The 23,274-nt window shown below is 38.2% G+C and overlaps 1 protein-coding gene across 2 annotated transcripts in view; it reads right to left on the reverse strand.

Annotated features, from left to right (window-relative positions):
- Positions 1–23,274, reverse strand: part of SPTLC2 (serine palmitoyltransferase long chain base subunit 2) — a 128,216-nt gene that overhangs the window by 62,407 nt on the left and 42,535 nt on the right. For both annotated transcript variants that reach the window (XR_010323191.1, XM_003408797.4), the window contains exons 3-6: positions 14,248–14,402; positions 13,694–13,842; positions 11,151–11,275; positions 1,108–1,201 (exon numbers count right to left, since the gene is read on the reverse strand). Coding sequence is in view for 1 of the 2 variants with exons in the window: in XM_003408797.4 (XP_003408845.2) it covers positions 1,108–1,201; positions 11,151–11,275; positions 13,694–13,842; positions 14,248–14,402 (523 nt within the window). In the remaining variant the exon portion in view is untranslated. The remainder of the gene's footprint in view (positions 1–1,107; positions 1,202–11,150; positions 11,276–13,693; positions 13,843–14,247; positions 14,403–23,274) is intronic.

Consider the following 23,274-nt stretch of genomic DNA (forward strand, 5'->3'; position numbering starts at 1 on the left):
CCCCTGTATTGAGTGTTGTCCTTCCCTTCACCGAAAGTAGTTATTATCTACTATCTAATTAGTAAATACCACTCTCCCACCCTCCCTCCCTCCCCCTTCTCATACCCACAAAAAAATGTGTTCTTCTCAGTTTAAACTATTTCTCAAGGTCCTATAACTGTGGTCTTATACAATATTCATCCTTTTGCAACTGACTAATTTCACTCAGCATAATGCCTTCCAGGCTCTTCCATATTATGAAATGTTTCACAGATTCATCACTGTTCTTTATCAATGCGTAGTATTCCATTGTGTGAACACACATGCATACACATTTTGGCAAAAAGACAATATTAAACACAGTGTTTGATAATCCTTTCTCCTGACATGCGAGTGTTTTAACTATGAAAATTATGAATTTTTAAAATGCAAATGATTAATAATGTACAAAGATATTTCCACTTAGGAAGACAAAGATTTGGCTTAGTACCACTTTCCCCTGAGCTTTTAGGACATCTGTTCATATCTATATTTTAGTATGGAAACGCTGGTGGCGTAGTGGTTAAGAGCTATGGCTGCTAACCAAAAGGTCGGCAGTTCAGATCTACCAGGTGCTCCTTGGAAACACTATGGGGCAGTTCTACTCTGTCCTATAGGGTTGCTATGAGTCGGAACTGACTCAGTGGCAACAGGTTTGGTTTTTGTTTTTCTATCCCTTGTACTGTAACTAGTGGTTTATCTCTAAGTCTCTTCACTAGCCAGTCAAAAACCCTTGCCATCAGAGACTTTGCTTTATTCATCTCCATACTCCTAGTGTTACAGCAAGACAGACCACAGTTTTATCTAGTAAATGTATACTGAACAAGTATACAAGGAAAAGGGAGGACACAATTGAAAGATAAAGTAAAAGGAATACATTCTATTTTATACCAAAAGGCTTCCTTCAGCCTCTACTTTTACTCTAATGAGGAAGAGAAAAACTCTAAAAATTGGGCCAGATGGACGTTTTAAATGTTGCTACTTGAGCTTCATTTGTATTTTCTATCATTAACATAATTAATGTTACCACTTCCACTGACCAAAGAATATTAATGCTAAGGCTGGCAGTGAACTCCACAACAAACTCACTGTTATGTTTGAAGATTCGAATGGTTGCCCCTGACAGTCTTGCTCCTAGAACGAGCGACGCATGGTTCAGTTCATCACTCAGAATCAGGCAACCCTGCAAAACCACAAACACAGTGCGTTAAGAAGCTGGAAGGGAAAGGTTTAGTTACACAAATTACAAAACGCTAAAATCAATAATATCTAATTATATCCTCTTAAGGAAGTCTTGCACAACAGTAAAACCATCAATTTTAAGAAGAAAAAAAAAAAGAGGAGACTGTACATGATTTTTTTTTTTTGCAAAGAATATCTTATAAGTAGATCAAAATTCTAGCCTGTTAATATCATTTCTTCAGTCCTGTGAATGACTCAGTAAACGTGCAGATATACAGTAACAGGTTTTTACTTATTTTGAAAATCTGATTTTTTTTTATAGGGGTTTGGGTTTGTTTGATTTGAGGACTTCCATATGAGCTTTGATAGGATGTACTGTTTTATTTGTGGGAAAAAGGCTTCAGGGGATGGTGGCTGAGGGAGTAATGCCTGTGGAAATTGTACATTCTTCCCCTCACCCCTAAGAAGTTGTAGAGTCCAGTGATGATTCTACTTATTAGTCTTTCTCTCAAATGACATAGGGTATAAGCCTATGTTTAGCCCTTAAAATTCCTTAACAAGCTTTGCTGTTGTTGTTAATTGCCTTAGAGTCAGTTCGGACTCATGGTGACCCCATGGGTGTACAGTAGAACTGCTCCAGGCAATTTTCAAGGCTGTGACCTTTCGGAAGCAGATTGCCAGGACTGTCTTCCCAGGCGTCTCTGGGTGGGTTCGAACTGCCAGCATTTCACCTAGTAGTTGAACACTTAACTTTATGCCACCCAGAGATGCGTTAACAAGCTTTACTCTACACGTGAATGTGAGTTTCTGCTAAGGCAACAGGTAGAATCTAAAGCACCTTTTAAAAAATTTCTTCCCCAGTTCTTACTCTTCCATCTCTCGTGGGGCTCTTCAAACTGTCAAGAACTTAATGCAGAGAAAAAGTTTTTTTCTTTGTCAAAAAAGAAAAGGCCTCCTGTATAGTAAGGCTCATTGTTACCATGCCTGAAATTGACTTAACATAAGGAATTTTATTTACGGGCACGTCAAATAGTAGTTCAGGGCTGCCTGGCTCTCGTATAACTTTCTGCTGAAGGAAAGTGAAGAAGAGCCTCGTCCCACACTAGAAGTTACCGTTTTCCTTAATTTCCTGGTACACCATAGGATTAATTCCAATCACAATGTACGTAAAGCTGATGCTCTAGAACTCTAAACCAGAAAGCCTTGGAGAAATGGTGTCTAGTGACTTACTGGGACAAGCATGTACAAGATCTAAGGAACAGTACCAGCTCTTAACCAGCAACAGCACGTAAGTTACCACTTGTGGAATCAAGGCACTTCTGAAATAAATTGTATCCTATAATTTTATTAAATTGCTTCATTTCCCCATTTTCCTATCATAAGATGCTCTATTTTCTTCTTATAATCTTTGATTCCATACCGCATTCCAAGACTATACACACAACAAAAGGTTTCAACAAGGTTAACAGGATTTTAATATACAAAAGGCACAGTACGTGGCATAAGGAGACTCTTTTTACAGGCGATTCTTTTGAAATGCTTCACCAGCAAGGTCAGTGACTCATCTAATTGGTATGTGGATGCTCCTTAAGTCAGGGCATCTCTCAGTGCTTTGTGTCTAGGTCAAGGGTCCTTAACATTACCTTTTTGTCACAGAGACAGAAAATTTGATAATTGCTGTAGCCCCTTTTCCAAAAAATACACAGGCACACAAACAAAAGTTTTCAGACAACTTCAAGGGTTGCACAAATTGACTAAAGTCCATCTAAACGTTAGAAGATTAAAATACACTGTGCTCCTATGTACTGCTGGTGCGAGCATAAACTGTAGAACCTTTACAAAGGGCAATTTGGCAAAACTACACATGCATATGGATTTTAGCTCAAAGATGTTATGTATAGTAATTTATCTTATGGATACAGCAACACAACGTATAACGTGACACATACTCAAAATTGTTCCATGTAGCACTGTATGTGCAGTAGAAAGACGTGCAGAAATGATAGATGCTTAAATGTACCCAGGCTATCTCAGGTGTGATTCTCAAGGAATTGGTGACACTTGTTACCTCTGAGGAGAGGAACTGGGTGATTAGGTCCAGCAGGGCTAGGTAGGAGGAAGATGTTTCACAGTATAATTGTCTGTGCTTGATTAAAATATACATATTTTTTAAATTCTGGTGTAAGTGGTAGCCAAATTTACACAATTTTCTCTTTTAAAAGTTCAACTTCTTGTTACCAGTATTCTCAAAATCTACTCAAATTTCTATCAGTAAAAACTCCATATATTTTTGGATGCTCTACCCTCCCTTATTGACTGGCTCCATTGTGATCCATTACTTTCAGGATGTTTAAGCTGAGTCATTGGATTCTACAAATACACCTCTCAAACTCTTGTAAAATTCCTTGAGGTAAGCGCTCTACAAATAGTAAAACCTATCTCTGCTGGAAAGGCCTTCTGTAAGCCACATGCACTTGATCACAGAGTGTGATGACCTCTGGCAAGCTCCCTTTCCCTATCTGTTGAAGGGATATAAGAGTTTTTAAAAAAAAAAAAAAAAAGACCTGGCTACTCAAACTCATTCAAAACACAAGACACCACAGGAGCGAAGCACGCCCACTGGCCAGAGGAAACTTCATGTGTGTGTGTGTATATATATATATATAAAACATGGCTGCAGCACACTGAGACACATCAAACACATAGAAATCTGTGAGTTCATGATAATACTCAAAACAAAACCAACAGACTCAAACTCACTGGTCACATGTGGCGGTTGTTAGAGCACTAACTCATTCTGAAACTTGATAAACAAAAGGAAATAATCAATTATCTATTTACCTTTTTGGTTCAAATTGATTTCAGGGTTACCTAATAGTTGATGAGAAAAACTTCTTTTTGGAAGAACTCCAGCTAACAAGTGCAGAAGGAATGGAGGATTAGGAAATCACTGTTTTGCAACGAAAATTTATCAATGACTGCTAAAACCATTAAGTGAAGGACTGATAGGGAACTTCATAATGGGCTGATCAGGCTAACGCCACCTAACGTCACAAAAAGAAGACATCAAGTGACTCTTGTTGTAATACAACAGAAACTATACCGTAAAAAAAACCTGACAGAAAAACTAAGCCTGAATCTAATTAAGAAGTCTAGATCTAACTAAAACATGGTTAAGTGCTATGGCTGCTAACCAAGAGGCTGGCAGTTCGAATCCACCAGGCATTCCTTGGAAACTCTATGGGGCAGTTCTACTCTGTCCTATAGGGTCACTATGAGTCAAAATCAACTTGACAGCAATGGGTTTGGGTTTTTTTTTTTTTTTTTTGGAAGATCTAACAATTTTTAACTATCAGTCTATAGGAAATACTGAGGGTAGAAGAACATGCTGCATGATACCACAAGGATGCAATATGCCAGAACAGTAAGCAAACCCAAAGTGAGAGACATTCTACAAAATAAGTGACCAGTGATTTTCAAAAGATAGGAACTATCACAGATAAAGGATACCAAGGAGATACAACTAAATGCAATGTAGATCCTGGGTTGGATCCTGGAATAGAAAAGGATATCCATAGAAAAACTGGGGAAATCCAAATAAGTTCTGTACTTCCATTAATTGTATTATATCTAGATTAATTTGTTAGGTTTGATAAATGTTCCATGGTTATGTAAGATGTTAACATAAAGGGAAGCTAAGTGAAGGGTGTAAAGGAACTCTCTGTACTATTTTTGCAACTTTTCTGTAAGTCTAAAATTATCTTCTACAAAGTGTTAAAATAGAAAAAAGGACAGAAGCTAGATTTCTCTTCTGCAAGTCTTCAAATTCTTTATTTACCCTTCTTGGGATTCCACTACAGCTTAAAAGGACCGCCCAGCTACTCCTTTCCTCCACGAACAATTTTAATTTTGGGGGGTCTGGAAAACCTAAAATATAATTGTATTCTTTTTGTTTATCACCTCCTTTTTAGATGCCTTACTCACCATTCCTATGTGTATATCTTTTTCTCTTCTAATCTACTATGAGGCTCTAGTATATCCTTGGTTCAAAATCAAATAAAAATTAAAACATCAGCAGCTGACATCTAAGGCATTAGACCAGGAATTTTAAATGCATTACCATTTTTATTCCTCATAACAACCCTTTGAGGTAGATACTATTATTATCCCACCTTTACATATGAGGAAACTCCCACTCAGAGGACTTAAATATGTTGCCCAAGGTCACAAAGATATTAAATGACTCAATACAAAGCTTCTGGTTCCTCAAAATATTCTCTTAATTAATATACTGCCTCCCCCTGCCTTTAAGTTGAATAGCCCACCACCTCACATAGAAATTTAGGATCAGATTCAAAGAAATTTAGAGCTGGGCTATTCAGTTGCTGCCTTTAAGTGAACTGTCATATGATTAAATGATATTTAGTAATATTTCAACTCTAATTTTTAATTTAAAAGATAAATCTTTAGGGTTGTTGGCGTTGTCAGGTGCCCTCGAGTCGATTCCAACTGATAGCGACCCTTTAGGACAGAGTAGAACTGCCCCATAGGTTTCCAAAGAGTGCCTGGTGGATCTGAACTGCCGATCTTTTGGTCGGCAGCCCAGCTCTTAATTACTCTGCCACCAGGGCTCCAATTCTACATAATGGTTTGTTGGTTTGTGAGGATACATGAAAAAGCAAAATGAGATTACTTAATCCTTTAGTGTGAAAATTCTAAGAACTTTCAAATAAAAATCCCAGGTGTACAATGCCAAAACGCAGAACAGCAACGTAATATAATCAATCTAAAGTGAAAGAACTACATGTTTATGTCTTTTATGGAACTTGTCCGTTTTATCAAAGTCATTGAATTTACCGGCAAAAAGTTGTTCATAATATTTCTTTCTTATCATTTGACTGTTTGTAAGATGTGTAGTGATATCCCTTCTGTCTCATTTCTGCTACCGGTAGGTTGTGTTTTCTCTCTTTTTCTCTTGACCGCTACAGTTACAGAATTGTTCATTTTATTCATCTTCTCAAAGACTCAGCTTTAGTTTCACTGTTTTTCTCTATTGTTATCTCTTTTCTACTTCATTGATTTCTGCTTTTATCTCTATTAAGTCCTTCCTTTTGCTTGGTTTGAATTTAATTTGCTCTTCTGTCTCTAATTTCTTAAGGTAGAGGGTTGATAAGGAAACTTCTTTTTTCCTAATCATTTAATGTTATAAATATCCCTCTGAGTACAGCTTTAGCTTCATCTCAGAAATTTTGATATACTGCACTTCCATTTAGTTCAAAATGTTTTCTATTTTCCCTGTTTTCTTCTTTGACCTATAGGTTATTTAGAAGTGTGTTTAATTTTTCAAATATTCAGGGATTTTCCAGATGGCTTTGTGTTACTGGTTTCTAATTTCATTGTGGTCAGAGGAAATCCTTTGCATAATTTAAATTACTTTAAACTTGTTTAATGGCCCAGAATGTGGTCTACCTTGGATGAATGTTTTGCTATTATAGGGTGAAGTGTTTCATAAATGTGAATAAAGTCAAGTTGATTGATAGTGTTTTTCGAGTATTCTATCTCCTTACTGATTTTCTGTCACTACTTCTACCAATTATTGATAAAGGAGTGTTGAAATCTTCAAGTATAATTTTGAGATTTGTCTATTTCTCCTGCTTCATCAGTTTTTGCTTCATGCACTTTGAAGCTGTTATTAGCCACCTATACATTTAAAATTACGTCCTCTTGATAAATTAACCCCTTTGTTGGTTTTTTTTTTTTTTATCATTATGAAGTATCCCTTTTTGTCCCCAGAAATATTTCTTGTTCTAAACTCTGTTTATATTAATTTAGTCACTCCAGCTTTCTTTTGATAGTGTTTGCATGTTATAAGATTTTTCATTCTTTTACTTTTAAACTATCTGTGTCTTTCTATTTAAAGTAGGTTTCTTGTGGACAGTTTTTAAAAATCCAATCTGACAATCTCTGCCTTGTAGTTACAGTATATGAACTATTTACATTTAATGTGATAACAATATGTTGCTGTTTGCTGCTGTTTTAGTTGACTCTGACTCATGGTGACCTTATGTACAATAGCACAAAACAATGCCCAGGCATGCATTATCCTCATGATTGCCAGCATGTTCAAGTCCATTGCTGTGGCTACTGTGCCAATCCATTTCACTGAGAGTCTCCCATGACCTTCTTGGCCCTCTACTTCACCAAATATGATGTGCTCTGCTAGGGATTGATCCCTCCTGATGACATGTCCAAAACAAGCAAGTTGGACAACATTCTATTGTGATGCGTAAGATATTCATTGCCTAATTTTTGGAAGTAGACTGTCAGGCCATTCTTCCAAGTCTGTCTCCCTTAGTCTGTCTGGAAGCTTCGCTAAGACCTGCCCACCATGGGTGACTCTACAGATATTTGAAATACTGGTAGCATAGCTTCCAGAATCATAGCAATAGCAAGCTGCAGTATGACAAACTGACAGACAGGTGGTAGGATATCAATATAACCAAAACCAGACCTGGTTCCGTTGAGTTGATTCCAACTCAGAGTGACCCTATGCAACAGAGCAGAACTGCCCTGCAGGGTTTCCAAAAAGCAGTTGGTGGATTTGAACTGCTGACCTTTTGGTTAGCAGCCTGAGCTCTTAACCACTGCACTACCAGGGCTCCAGGATATCAATATAGTTGGGTTTAAATATTTTATTCTGCTAATTTTTTTTCTATTTATCCCATCTGTTTTCTTGCTATATATTTGTATAACTATAAAGGATTTTTAAGTTAACCTGGTTCAACCACCTCATTTTAGGAATTGAGGTCAGAAAGTTTATGTGACATGCTCAAAAGTTTATGTGACATTTGAGTTTCACTATATAATCAACGAAATAAAAACTCAGTCTCCTGACTAATTAATCCATTGTTTTTTCAATATACCATGATAGTTTAATTTCCTAGACATCAATGCTACAATGAGAATAAATAACCTTAAGGGCCCTTTTGAATTGATAATGCCAATCATAAATACAATTTACTCCACCAAAGAGGACATTCAAGGGGTCAACAAACACATGAAAAGATGCTCACGATCATTAGCCATGAGAGAGCTGCATCTCAAAACTACAATGAGATACTATCTCACCCCTGCAAAAATGGCACTGATCAAAAAAAAAAAAAATAGTGCTGGTGAGGCTGTGGGAACAATGGAACCCTGTCTACTGCTGCTGGGATTGTAAATTGGTTCAACTGCTATGGAAAATGGTATAAGTGCTTCCTTAAAAAGTTAGAAATGGAAATAAATTATGATCCAGCAATTCCATCCTATATACCCTGGAGAACTAAAACTACTGTCTCGAACAGAGATATGCACAACTATGTTCACTGCAGCATTATTCACAAGAGCAAATAGAAGGAAACAGCCCAATTGCCCATCAACAGATGAATGGATAAACAAACTGTGGTGTACACACACAATGGAATATTATGCAGCCATAAAGAATAATGATGAGTTCTCAAAGTAATATAACATGGATGAATCTGGAAGACATTATGGTGAGTGAAATAAGTCAGTCACAAAGAAGACAAACAGTGTATGATTTCACTATTATAAAAAGACAAGAATAGGTATACATATAGAAAGCAACATTCTTTGCTGGTTACCAAGGGATGAGAGGAAAAGGGAGGAGGAATCACTTTTTAAATAGCAGACATTAGTTAGTTTTGGTGATGGGAAAGACAATACCGAACGAGGGTGAAGCCAGAACAATGTTACCAAGGTAAAAGATGACACTAAGAAGGACCTAAGAATAGGGAAAATTTTGGTAAAAGCTACAACATATATAATTTTGCAATAACAGTAGTAATAACCACAGGATGTGTGTGCGGTTACAAAGGTAGATATGTATGCTTATATATGTATAACCCGTTGCCGTCGAGTCGATTCCAACTCACAACAACCCTACAGGACAGAGAAGAACTGCCCTATCAGGTTTCCAAGGAACAGCTGGCAGATTCAAACTTTTGGTTAGCACCCAAACTCTTAACCACTACACCACCAGGGCTCCGGATAGGCACATATAAATATAAGGGTACGCATGTATAGGTGTTTCTATATGCAAATGTATATACATGTTTGTGAGTGCCGCACATATATTCATACATAAAATAAAGCACATAGGAGGCACAGTATGGATACTTCCTAAACATAACCAAATACCTCATAGGATTGGTTTTACTGAGTTTGAAGGCTTAGGACCATAGTCTCGTGGAACAACTCAGTCAATTGGTGTAACACAGCTCATAAAGATAATGTTTTACATCCTAGTTTGGTAAGTAGCGTCTGGGGTCTTAAAAGCTTGCAAGCAGCCATCTAAGATACAACTATTGATCTCTATGTGTCTGGAGCAAAAGACGAAGAAAACCAAAGACTTAAAGTAGAAACTAGTCTACAGACTAACAGTCTACAGAAACCACTTGAGATCAGAATTAGATGGTGCCTTGGTACCACTACCAACTGTTCTGGCCAGGGACACAATAGATGGTGCAAGATAGAACGGAAGAAAATTGTAGGGCAAAACTCAAATTCCTAAGAAAGGCCAGACTTACTGGACTGACAGTGAGAACACGAACCCCCAAGACTATCACTCTGGGATACCCTTTAAACTTGTAACTCAAACCACTCCTATCAGCCAAAACACAGAGTGGCTCATAAAATAAATAATATCACCCATGAGTACTGTGCTGTTGTAAATAATCATCTAAATGAGAACAGTCAACATTTACCCTAGACCAAAGATAAGGGGGTACAAGGAAGCTCGATTAACGTAAACAGAACTGGAATGGAAATAATGAGAATGATAACACATTGTGAAAAAGTGTTAGCAATGTCACTGAATAATATGTATAAACCAAAACCCACTGCCATTGAGTCAATTCCGACTCGCAGCAACCCTATAGGACAGAGTAGAACCACCCCACAGAGTTTCCAAAGAGTGCCTGATGGATTCAAACTGCTAACCTTTTGGTTAGCAGCCATAGCTCTTAACCACTATGCTATCAGTGTTTCTGAATAATATGTATAGAAATTGTTAAATGACAACCGAATTTGCTGTGTAAACTTTCACCACACACACAATAAAATATTTGTTTAAAAGTATATAATTTTCAAAATCTCTTATCTGTTCTCTTTTAACTGTCCTCACAAGCTCTATTCACAGGAGGGAAGAAAAATGTATGTACATATGTATGTATGTATGTATGTATGCATGTATGTACGTATGTATATACACATACTATCTGCCTATAAACCTCTGAGCAAAGTACACTGCAATGAGTATAAGAACTATTAGAGTCATCTATGTATTTTCATGTTTTTCTACTTAGGAAAAACCACTTTTTAAATAATTTTCCAAACTAAACATTCTTTCTTCCATAACTTTAGCATTTTTACAAGTTATTTATCAGAGTCACTTAAAACTCTATGAAATGAGAAAGGCAAGAGTTATCTAATAGTAGAGGGAAGAAACATGGATTATAGCAAGAAAGCTCCAATTTGATATAAGGCTCCATGGAATATACTTTTCCAGAGATTTTTGATAGAAGTAGTATTTCTGGATAAACTAAGTTTAAAAGGACACTGGTGGCTCAGTGGTTAAGTGCTTGGCTGCTAACTGAGAGGTTGGTGGTTGGAACCCACCAGCCACTGCACAGGAAAAAGATGTGGCAGTCTGCTTCTGTAATGACTACAGCCTTAGAAACCCTACGGGGCAGTTCTACTCCATTCAGTAGGGTCATTATGAGTCAGAATTGACTCAATAGCCAACAGGTCTGGGTTTTTTTTCTTGTTTTTGTTTAAACTAAGCTTAATCTAAAGTTGACAATAGTTTATCCCTTCTTCTGAATGCTTTTCAAAACAAAATAAGATATATACAAGAGAGTTTTCATAAATGACAGACGAATTCTTACTTTGCCAACAAGAGCAGGAATGTTCATTGAATTGGTTGCAAACCCCATGCCATATGCCATAGAAGCTTCTACTCCCAAGAAAGTTGCCAAGAGCTTCTCTAGCTCTTCATGCTTGTCCAGGTTTCCTGTGAGAAGAAGTTAATGAAATCAACATCACAAATTTTAAATTTAGGAATTACTCATCACTTTATAAAAAGAAATCATAATTCATGTGTTATAATGCCCCAAGCTAAGGACTTTTTAGAAAGGAGTCAGAATTATAAAGAATGATGGCTCAAAAAGAACACAATAGTTGGAATAAGTTCAGATTCAGCACCTGTGGTAGAATTTCTGCAAATATGGTTGCCAACAATTTCTCCTATCACTGTTTGCTGTGTTCTGACTGCCCCTCCCCATAAATCTGGGCTGGTTTTGCGAATTGCTTTGATCTATGGGATGCTGCACCAGTGACACTGTGCCAGTTCTTGGTCTAGGCCCTAAGAGGTCCTGCAACACCCGCTTTCACCCTTTTGAAGTCAGCTGCCATGTAAAGTAGTCTAACTAGGCTGCTGAAATGAGAGACCCTCAGTCATACTGCCCCTGCAAACATCACATGGAGCTGAGATAAACATCACCTCCTCCCCAAACTGCAGAATCATAAGCAAATAAATGTCTGTTCTTGTTTTAAGTCATAATGTTATACAACAAAACACAGGTCAAACAGCACTTTTCCCCATTCTGATCTGACTGGTAAAATTGTATCATGTTTTTACACTGGTACTCAAAGAGAGTAGCCTATTATTATTTACTGAACTATTCTAAGTTCAAAATCTTTAAAACTTTGACTATTTAGATTTAAAAAGTTGCATACTACATGCATGTTATGGATTGAATTGTGTCCTCCAAAAATACGGTCAACTTGGCTAGGCCATGATTCCCAGTATTGTGTGATTGTCCACCATTCTGTCATCTGATATGATTTTTCTTTGTGTTGTAAATCCACCTTTAAGATGTTAATGATATAGGATTAGAGGCAGTTATGTTAATGAGGCAGGACTCAATCTATAAGATTAGGTTGTGTCTTAAGTCAATCTCTTTTGAGATATAAAAGAGAGAATGAAGCAGAGAGACAGGGGGATCTCATACCACCAAGAAAGCAGCGCCAGGAGCAGAGCACATCCTTTGGGCCCAGGGTTCGTGCGCTGAGAAGCTCCTAGACCGGGGAAGACTGATGGCCAGGGCCTTCCCCCAGAACTGACCAAGAGAAAGCCTTGCCCTAGAACTGGCACCCTGAATTTGGCCTCCTAAACTATGAGAGCATAACTTTCTCTTTGTTAAAGCCACCCACTTGTGGTATTTCTGCTATAGCAGCACTAGATAACTAAGGCAAAGCATAAATATACATAAAAAATTAAGCCAAAATAAAAACTGACTTTTAATCTTTAAAAATAAATAAAATATAACCTGAGCTTTTAATGCTCAGGTACCACTTAATAGAGTATCCAAGGACCCTTAATGGTATCTAAGAAAGCAAATACAAGCCTATTTCTGGTGTTTAAAAGAACACAGAACCCAAGAAAATTTAGGGAGAAAAAAAAAAACTAAAAGAAATTCAACATATTCTAAGTTTCACTAGAGTTTACTTTTAACTGGAATCTGCTTTAAAAAGCAACTCTGAATATTTTCTAGGAAGAATGTTTGTTCTTGGCCTAGGGCAATGAAGCCCAAACCTAGGAAATCCGGGAATAATGACTGTAGCATGAATGACCACAGGAGCTACCTAATAAACTTCATTTAGCAACTGAAACTAGGGGCCTTGAAGATCGCCAACTTGTATACATGACATAAAAATTCCTATTTAAATAATGAACTAAACCAGTTGCCATCGAGTCAATTCCAACTCATGGCGACTCCATGTGTGCCACAGTAGAACTGCGCTCCATGGAGTTTTCAATGGCTGATTTTTTGGAAGCAGATCGCCACCTTTCTTCTGAGGTATCTCTGGGTGGACTTGAACCTTCAATCTTTTGGTTAGCGGCTGAGAACATCAGCCATTTGCAGCACCCCAAGGACTTGTAATAATAATAAAAAGAGTTAACATTTACTGAGTGTTTACAATGTTACAAGCACTTTACATGAATTAGCTTATTTAACTCTCAAAACCATTCCATGTGGCAGGAATTATTTTAGCCCTATTTTACCTGTATGAAAACAGACTAACCCTCATCGGCCCATGGGCTCTGTGCTAGTAAGGGGCACTCTTAACCTCTACCACTTGCAAAACATAATAAAGTCAACATTAAATTTATAAATGAGTCAAATCCGGAACTTCTCTAAAGACATTCTATATGTATAAGATACTGGATAGAATAAATATATCTTAAAATTTGTTGAAAGTATTAAAATCATCCATTACTTCAGAAAAAGAAAACATTTTTTACCTGATCTAACAGAGCTACATGGCAAAGTAAGTGCTTGTATGCTTATACCGTAGCTATCAGCATTGTTCCCTCCTGAGTAAAAAAGTCAAAAATGGCAGCAGGCCAAACCTAACCAGCACTTACCAATTTCCTGCCGAGTGCTGCACACTCCAGCTCCATACTCCTTGAGGACTTTGGCGGCTGCCTCTTGGCATGACCCAGTATTCTGCGCAAACCCAAGATAGTTGTAGGAACCCATGTTTATAACACCTTTAATTATATTCCCTGTGTACCTGTGTTTCAATAGAATAAAAGTTCATTAAATTCATAAGCAAATCAAATGAGACAGGAAATGTACTCATAATACAAATTCAAGTAGAGAGAACATGGTTGTATAGGAAAAGAACCTGAAACCACTACCAATTAGAGAAAGGAAAGTTGAAACAGGTTTTCTTTTTTTTAATAAGTCAAATTTTATTCTCAACTATAATCCAACATACTATCAAATATAATAGAAAAATATATTTTAAAAGTCCCAGTAATAACGAACAATATGCAAAGAAACTAATCACGACGTACTGTACTCTCAGCTGCTACCCGTTTTGAAAGAATACTCAATTTGCAATAAAATATTTTCTTAAATGAAGAAATTCATTTTTTTTTTTTTCTCAAGAGCTATTCCCTCCACAGGGACTCACTTGAATGACCAGTTGTAGTCATGGGACTGTCTCTCCATGATGTCCACTTTGGCGCCAGGCACACTACAGATGGGTCGATTCCAGTTGTCTCTGATCCGCATGTAGAGGTTCCTTGTATAAAAGTTTTCAAAGTCCTGATACAACGACACGAAGTCCTGCAAACAAATGACGAAACGCTATAAATTTAACTGAGTTACTTTAAAAAAAAAAAAAAAATCACAACTTCCCTTTTTATATTGTAAGAGCCCCTGAGAATGAGAGGTTAATTATATTTAATTGACTGATAAGGTAAACATTTGAAAAGGCACCAATTCTCTATGTTTATCTTAATCAGATAAAAGTCACCTAGCTTTGATGGTTGGCCTGTATTGAATGCTTTCAAAAGGATCTAGCTACATGAGTGGTGCCAAAGACGTACACCTAACTAAGTGGGTTTCATAAAAATAAAACTTTGTAGGACAATTCATCATTAAATGGTTTCCCCTCCTAATAACCTCAAAAATACTGCCTCCCCCAAAATATATTAGGAGAAACTGCTGTAAAAACTCCTGTAATTTTGGTTTCAAAAAGAAAAATAACTCCAAAATTAAGATTTCCATCCTCTTCAGATTTTCAAGGATCAAAGTGAAATAAATTCAAAGAAAAATGATAAACGAGGAACACGAAAAGGTAGATTATAGGAAGCGACTTCCCTTAGGAAGTTTTTCCCCTCATGCCCAGGAACATATAGCGTCCCTTTCCTCCCCTGAAATGAAATTACACTAAAATTTAAGTTAGAACAAGTCACAGTGGAGCTGAAATGAACACATATTGTTAGGCCCAGTGTGTATGGCCACTGATCAGAACACACGTGACCAGACCAGATGAGAATTACTTCCACTCTTGAGGAGAAAGGAAAACAGAAAGTTGTACTACAGCTTCACTATAATCAGCAAACCACTGAACTTCTAGTCCTCAGATCTAGGCTTCGTTCCAATCTAAATTAACCTGTTAAATAAGCTAGGCAAAAACATTCAAGCTTTAAGTCTTATTTTATAAAAAGATTTTCATTGCTGAAGAAGACCCTGTATAAACCTTTAAAATTTGCAACCTTCCATGACATTGAATTCTAAAATATCTAGTAAATAAACCTCACCATAGATGATAAAATCTCCTTAAGTAAAGCTGGGCAGAGTCAGAAAGCACTATAAGAACTGCAGCACCTTACACCATCTCCCTTGCAATCTGGTTCTACTGTTTACATTCCCTTAAGATAGAAAATGGAGTCCCTGGGTGGCCTAAATGGTTAAATGGTTAAAGGTTGTCAGTTTGAACCGACCGAGAAGTGCCTTGAAAGACAAGCCTAGTGATCTGCTCAGAAAGGTCACAGCCTTGAAAACCCTATGTACCAGTTCTGTTCTGCAACACACAGGGTCACCATGAGTCGCAATCAATTGACTACAACTGGATACTGGAGGACAGAAAATATCCACAAATAATGTGTCAAACACCACTGGAAATTTATTATTTTGATAGGAACAGACACACTCAAGTTCTAACTAAAAGCTTTTTTCTTTTTTTTTTTTTTTTGGTTAAATATTATTCACCATGCATTTATTCCCCCAAGGCAGGGGGGAAGTAGTCTCAACTGCACTGCAATGGCTCACTTTTATATGGTCTTTCTTGTCATGTTCTTGTAACTCCCACCAAATGACTGGGTGGGGCTATGCAAATAAGGTGCTTGTTGCCCACCAAGTGGATTGGATAGCTTGCTAATAATGAAAATAAGGTGCATGGCACCTTTGTGGGGGTAAAAAAAAAACCCATGCAATTAAGGTGTATGCAACCCTAATGCAGGGATCGATCAGTTTTGCCATCCCGCTAGGCTTAAAATGAGCCACCCCTGAGGTGGAAATCAGGGACCTCACTACCACCAAGAAAGAAGAGCTAGGAGTGGAATGTGTCTTTTGGACACAGGATCCCTGTGCTGAGAACCTCCTAGATCCAGGAGACACAGAGAGAGCTGTAACCCTTGAGATAGTGAGACAGAAAGAAACAGTGGCAGGGAAATGGCAGCAGCAAAAGCAAAGAAGAACCAAGAGACCAGCAGGAGACGGTGTGGTGGGCTTCCTGGCAGAGTGGGGTGCCTCCAGGTACTTGCTGGTGGAGCTAGGCTTACTGACCCAGAGCTAGAGAGCTGAGCACCTTCAGGCCAAGGCTTACTAGTGAAGTGAAGTGCCTCCGGGCACTTATCAGTTGAGGTAAAGAGCTTTGTAAACTTAACAGAGCAGGGCAAAGGCTGAGCTGAGGGGCTGAGGGGCAAGGGTCAGAGGCCTGCCTGTGGGCACGGCTGAGGCTTCCTCATTGAAAAACTGTATCCTGAGTCATCCCTGATCCCTGTTACTTCCCTAATAAACCCCATAATTGTGAGTATTGTCTGTGACTTCTGTGTGGCCACTGCAAGGAATTATCGAATACAGCAGAGAAGGAGAGTGTCATGGAAGGGATGGCTGGTGTCAAAACTGGTAAAAAGGTTGGAGGGTGGAGGTATGTCTGGCCTCTGCTTCATAGGAATCAGCTTTGGGCTGTTATCTTGATTCTCCTTCCCCCTTGTGAAGTTAGAGGAGGCCAGACACCCCCACCATGCCATTTTTACACCAACTCTCTTCAATTCACATTAAATGAGGTAAATACTACTCTTTTAATGAAACCAATAGTATTTTTTTTTATCATACTTTAGATGAAGGTTTACAGAACTAGCTTCTCATTAAACACTTAGTACACATACTGTTTTGTGACATTGGTTACCAACCCCATGACATGTCAACATTCCCCTCTTCTCAACCTTGGTTTCCCTATTACCAGCTTTCCGGTCCCCTCCTGCCTTCTAGTCCTCATTCCTGGGCTGGTGTGCCCCTTTAGTCTCATTTTGTTTTATGGGCCTGTCTAATCTTTGCTGAAGGGTGAATATCAGGAGCAACCTCAGTGCTTAGCTAAAAGGGTGCCTGGGGGCCGTATTCTCAGGGTTTCTTCCGTCTGTCAGACCAGTAAACCTGGTCTTTTTTTGTGAGTTAGAATTTTGTTCTACATTTTTCTCCAGTCTGTCCAGGACCCTCTATTGTGATCCCTGTCAGAGCAGTTGATGGTGGTAGCCAGATACCATCTAGTTGTACTGGACTCAGTCTGGTGGAGGCTGTGGTAGTTGTGGCCCATTGGCCCTTTGGACTAATCTTTTCCTTGTGTCTTTGGTTTTCTTCATTCTCCCTTGCTCCAGAGGGGTTGAGACCAGTGGAGTATCTTAGATGGCTGTTCACAAGCTTTTAAGACCCCAGACGCTACTCACCAAAGTAGAATGTAGAACATTTTCTTTATAAAGTATGTTATGCCAATTGAGCTAGATGGTCTCTGAGACCACTGTTCCCACAGCTCTTAGCCCAGTAATTTCATCCCTCATGGAATCTGGATGTGTCAAACCAATAGTATTTTTTATCTCATTTCCTTGTCTTTCTAAACACTGCACATTAATGTTCAAGGTATTAACTTGAATACTTGAGAGAAATATACTGTCACAGACAAATTTTTATTAGTAACGAAGAGCAATGTTTTTTGTTTTTACTATATACCATCAGAAAAAACTTGCAGTCTGGTCCTAACTACCAAAAGGGTCATCAAACTCCAAGATATAAAAAGGGCTGCAGCAGGCTAGAATGAGGTAGAGCTTTCCCCTTCAGCCTTGGACTAAATCCAGGTAATGATGACACAGCTGTGTGTGGTTAGAAAGGAGGGGATGGGTTCCAAGCTCCTAACAGAGAACTGAGAGAACAAGTAACTCCCGGAAACGGGAAGAGATTTGCACAGAGTGAAGGAGGAGAAGCCGACACAATGAGGGATGTCACAGACCAAAAGCAGGTGGGACAGAATGGTAGAAAAGATGAACTCTTGACCAAAGTCTTCACTTCCCTTTGCCCCCTACCTAATGTCCGGGGTAACAGCTTGCACTGCAGTTAGAAGATTCGGTAAAGATATCCAAAGGACAGCTAACCAAACTCCTTGCAGCTTAGCAATGAAGCAAGAAACCGGGAGGATCACTACTTGGGGTTCCAGTTTTAGGCAATGGAAGCACTCATTTCTAAAAATATTTCATACATTTTAAATACATTAGGACTGGGGTTAAACTAGAGAGCTTATCTTTTCATTCATTCATTCAAATATCTTTTGTTGAACACTCAATATATTTTGGATCCTTGCTAGTCTCAGGATACATTAAAGAACAAGATCGTCTCTCTGCTAACAGTGACAACCCCACCCTCATTCCCCCCATGCCAGTCCTCACCCTTGCCTCTCTCCTCCTCCTCGCTTCATCACTGTAGTCACTTCAGTCAGTGACAACTTAATACTCATTTGCTCAGTCATTGAACAAACACTTACTAAGCAGTACTTTCCAGGCACTCAGCTAGGCATTGAGGATAAAAATGAGTAAGACACAACCTCTACAAGTCCCAGGAGCTGTTAGTGAAATGGAGAGGGACACACATACAAGAGATATCATTACCCCCATTTTCAGAGGCGTTAAATGGCTTTCCCAGTTAGGCAACTAGTCAGAGGCAGAGCCAGGAACTGGTCCAGGTTTTCTAATTCCAAAGCCTATCCCCCAGCCCCAAGGCCACAATGCGTACCATTTTGTGATGTTGCTAAATCAATGTGAAATATTCTCTATTCCATTCAAAGCACTTTAAGACCACTGTGCTACTGGCCTTCATACTTTCTTCCTATGTTCTGCCTGCAGCCAGCAGACACCTCACACCACCACCACCACCACCCCTCCACATACATCCCCCCCACAGGATCTGGAAAGCTAAAAACTGCATTTCCCAGATACCCCTGTGATAGGGCTGTAGATGTGATATAGATTCTACCAGGGAGAAGCACACACAGGATTCGGAAGGCAGAGCCTACTTTTCTGCACCAGTGTAGGAAGCAAACTCTAGCAGACCTTAGTGCTGGCAACATTAGTTAGACTACGTGTTCCACAGCCTATTCACCAGCTTCACGGCTGCAGAGCGGGTGCGAGTCAGCACCTGCAGTACCCATGGCAGAAGCAGTTTCCTAATTTGAGAGGGTTGCTTAGCTGGGGGAGGAGGCTCTAACTTCACTGCTCCAGCACCTCCACGATGTTATAAATGCCTAATTTCCTATATTAATGCCCAGAGTGATTTCAGCTAGCCCCACTGGAACATGATTGTTTCAATAGCACATATATTACATTTCTGAGAAATAAATACTTATTAGTAACTTACTACCACTGTTTTACAGAGTAACAGAAGAAAACTTAAATTATTTGTCCGAGTCACACAAGCATTCAGTGATAAAGGTGAAACTGAGACTCTAGTACTATTCCAGATTGAGCCCTCCCACTAATTCCAATATAAGAATTCTCAGTGCAATTTGTAATTTAGTGACTTTTACTTATTTCTGAGTCTGGGGCACAAATCTCAACATAGCAGAGAAAATTTCTCTCAAACATGAGCACTGGTAGGCAAACAATCACTGCTCTGATGTTGGGATGAAAAGCTTGGAAAACACGATCAGAAATGTTCCTGTGCCTTGTCAATACCAAAGTGATTTAAGGCTCCACCCCTGACCTGTGCTATGGTGCAGGGGAAAATTGGGAAAAGTAAGCCAATTACAGCACTCAGGAACTAGTCTTTAAAGAGTGAAGTGTATCAGAATTGTGAAATAGCTTTATTTCTTCTATTTAAAACCTGGCTAAGTAAAGAAAAATAAGTGGAACAAATATTGGTCTACAAAATTATAATATATGGTATTTAGATGTTCACAGGCTTCTTTTAAATAGCATATTTATTTTAAAAACAACTTTCTTGCTCAGGCAATTGGATATCACTAGGCAAAAAAAAAATGAACCTCGACCTAAACCTCACACCTTATACAAAAAATTAGCTCAAAATGGGTCACAGACATAAATGTACAATGTAAAACTGTGAGACTATTAGGAAAAAAAACAGAAGAAAATCCTCATGCCCTAGACCTAGACAAATAATTCTTAGACTTGATACCAAAAGTATGATCCATAAGAGAAAAAACTGGCAAATTAGACCTCATCAAAACTAACATACTTCTGCTCTGTGAAAGGCCCTTTTAAGAGGATGAGAGAGAAGGGATAGAATATTCAAAACCATGTATCTGATGAAAGATGAGTATTCAGGATGTAAAAAGAACTCTCAAAACTCAGCAGTTAAACAAAGTAAAACACAAACCAATTAGAAAATGGACAAAAAACATGAAGAGACATTTCATTGAAGAGGTCAGACAGATGGCAAACAAACACATGAAAAAATGTTCAACATCATTAGACATTAGGGAAACACGAACTAAAACCACAATGAGATGTCACTATACATCTGTCAGAATGACTAAAATGAGTGACAACACCAAATGCTGGCAATGATGCAGAGAAATGTAGTTACTCATACATCGCTGGTGGGAATGTAAAATGGTACAGCTACTCTGGAAAACATTTTGGCAGGTTCTTAAAAATGTAAACATGTTGGAAGCTGGCAAAATTGTCACGAAAGGAGAGACTGGAAGGGCTGACACATTAGGGGGACAGCAAGTGGGAGAACAGAGTAAGGTGTATATAAACTTATATGTGACAGTCTGACTTGATTTGTAAACGTTCACTTGAAGCTCAATAAAAGTTAATAAAAAACAAAGATTGTATTCAAAAAAAAAAAAAAATGTAAACATGCAACTACCACAGGACCCAGCAATTTTGCTCCTGGTCATTTATCATAGAGAAATGAAAACTTATCTTCACACAACAAACCCGTATACGTGAACGTTCATATCAGCTTCAACCATAACAGCCCAAACTGGGAACAATACAGATGCCCATCAACCAGTGAGTGGCGACACAAACTGTGGTACACTCTGTAAAAAGGAATGAACTTCTAATACATGCAAAGACTTGGATGAATTTCTAGGGAATTATGCTGAGTAAAAGAAGCCAATCCCAACAGGCTAAATACAGTATAATTCCATTTATATAACATTCTTGAATCGACTAAATTATAGAAATGAAAAACAGATTAGGAGTTGCCTGGTGAGCAGGGGGAGAAAGATGGCTGTGGCTAAGGAAAAGGGCAACATAAGGGATCCTATGGGGACAGGAATGTTCTGTATCTTGACTGTATCAATGTCAATATCCTGGTTGTGATACTGTACTACAATTTTACAAGATGCTACCATTGAGGGAAACTGAGTGAAGTGTACATGGGGGGGGTCTCTCTGTATTTCTTCCTACTATTGCACACGACTCTACATTTATCTCAAAATGAAAAGTTTTATTAAAAATAAAAGAATGGCAGCAAGACCTAGTTTTTAACAATGGATTAACAGATACCAACAAATGCACAAGCAACAAAAGACAAAACAGACAAATGGGACCTCATAAAAATCAAATACTTTCGTTTATCAGAGGACTTTTTTTGTTGGAAGCTAAAAACATTTACTAAGGGGTATTAAAGACAGCTGGAGTGGAAAAGGCATTATGTTCCCGGACGAAAACATTCAATATTGCAAAGATCTAAAATTTCCCCCAAATTAGTCTTTTTTTAAAAAATTTTATTTTTTGTTGTTGAGAATATACACAATAGAACATATAATTCAACAGTTTCTACATGTACAATTCAGTGACACTGATTATATTCTTCAAGTTGTGCAAATATTCTCATCCTCCTTTTCCAATTTGTTCCTCCTTTATTAACATAAACTCACTGCCTCCTAAGCTTCCTACCTCATCTTTGAGTTACTGTTGTCAATTTGAACCCATATAGATAGTTCTTAAAAGAACACAATGCTCAACCCAGACATTCTTTAGTAGTTAAGCTAAACTACTGTTTGGTTTTAAGAAGATTTCAAAGGAATTTTTGGCTGAAGTTTTAAAGATTATCTCAGGGCATATTTCAGGCTTCATTCAGCTTCAATGGCTCCAGAACATCTGGATTCCAGGAAAATTTGAAATTCTGTGCTGCATTTTCCCTCTTTTGATAAGGATTAGTCTACAGAATCAAAATGTTAAGTAATGGCAGTTGGGCACTATCCAGTTCTTCTGGTGTCATGGCAAATGAGGCAGTTGTTCATGGAGGCAATCAGCCACACATTCCATTTCCTCCTCCTACTCCTGACTCTCCTTCTTCCTCTGTTGCTACAGGCATATACAGACCAACTGTTATACCTTATCAATGTACTTTATTAGAGAAATGAAAAGACCATCTACATATTAGGAAAAAATTTTTCAGAACTATATATCCAATAAGGGTCTAACATAAAAAAATACATTTTATATATATATATATACATACATAAAACAAAAACTATTTCTCACCTTGCTCTTTGGCATTCATTACTGCCAGACATAATAGTTAATGTGCAAAACACTGGATAGTAGATTTTTTACTACTGTTGTAAATGAGAAATGTTAGATAACAACATAATAAGTAAGGAGAAGGTGTACTGGGCAAAAAAACTGAGTTGCACATTATGCTGGGTAAAATAAGTCAGTCACAAAAGGACAAATATTGTAATATTCCAATTATATGAAAAATCTAGAAGAGGCAGGTACATAGAGACCAAAGTTGATTAGTGGTTACGAGGCGCAGGTAGGAGAGAAAGAGAAAGGAAGACACAATGCTTGGGGGCACTGAAATTCTGTTAAAGGAGATGGAAAAATTTGGGTACAGTTAATGGTGATCGTGAAACAACATGATGAATGTGAACTGTATACGTAAAGATTGTTGTTGTTGGGTGCCATCAAGTAAATTCCGACTCATAGCGACCCTACGCACAACAGAACGAAACACTGCCCATTCCTGGACCATCCTCACGATTCTTGTTCTGCTTGAGCCCATCGTTTCAGCCACTATGTCAGTCCATCTTGTTGAGGGCCCTCCTCTTTTTTCACTGACCCTCTACTTTACCAAGCACGAAGTCCTTCTCCTGATATGTCCAAAGTATGTGAGATGAAGTCTC

Source organism: Loxodonta africana, chromosome 10 (genome assembly GCF_030014295.1).
Source record: "Loxodonta africana isolate mLoxAfr1 chromosome 10, mLoxAfr1.hap2, whole genome shotgun sequence".
In the NCBI taxonomy this organism is placed as follows: domain Eukaryota; kingdom Metazoa; phylum Chordata; class Mammalia; order Proboscidea; family Elephantidae; genus Loxodonta; species Loxodonta africana.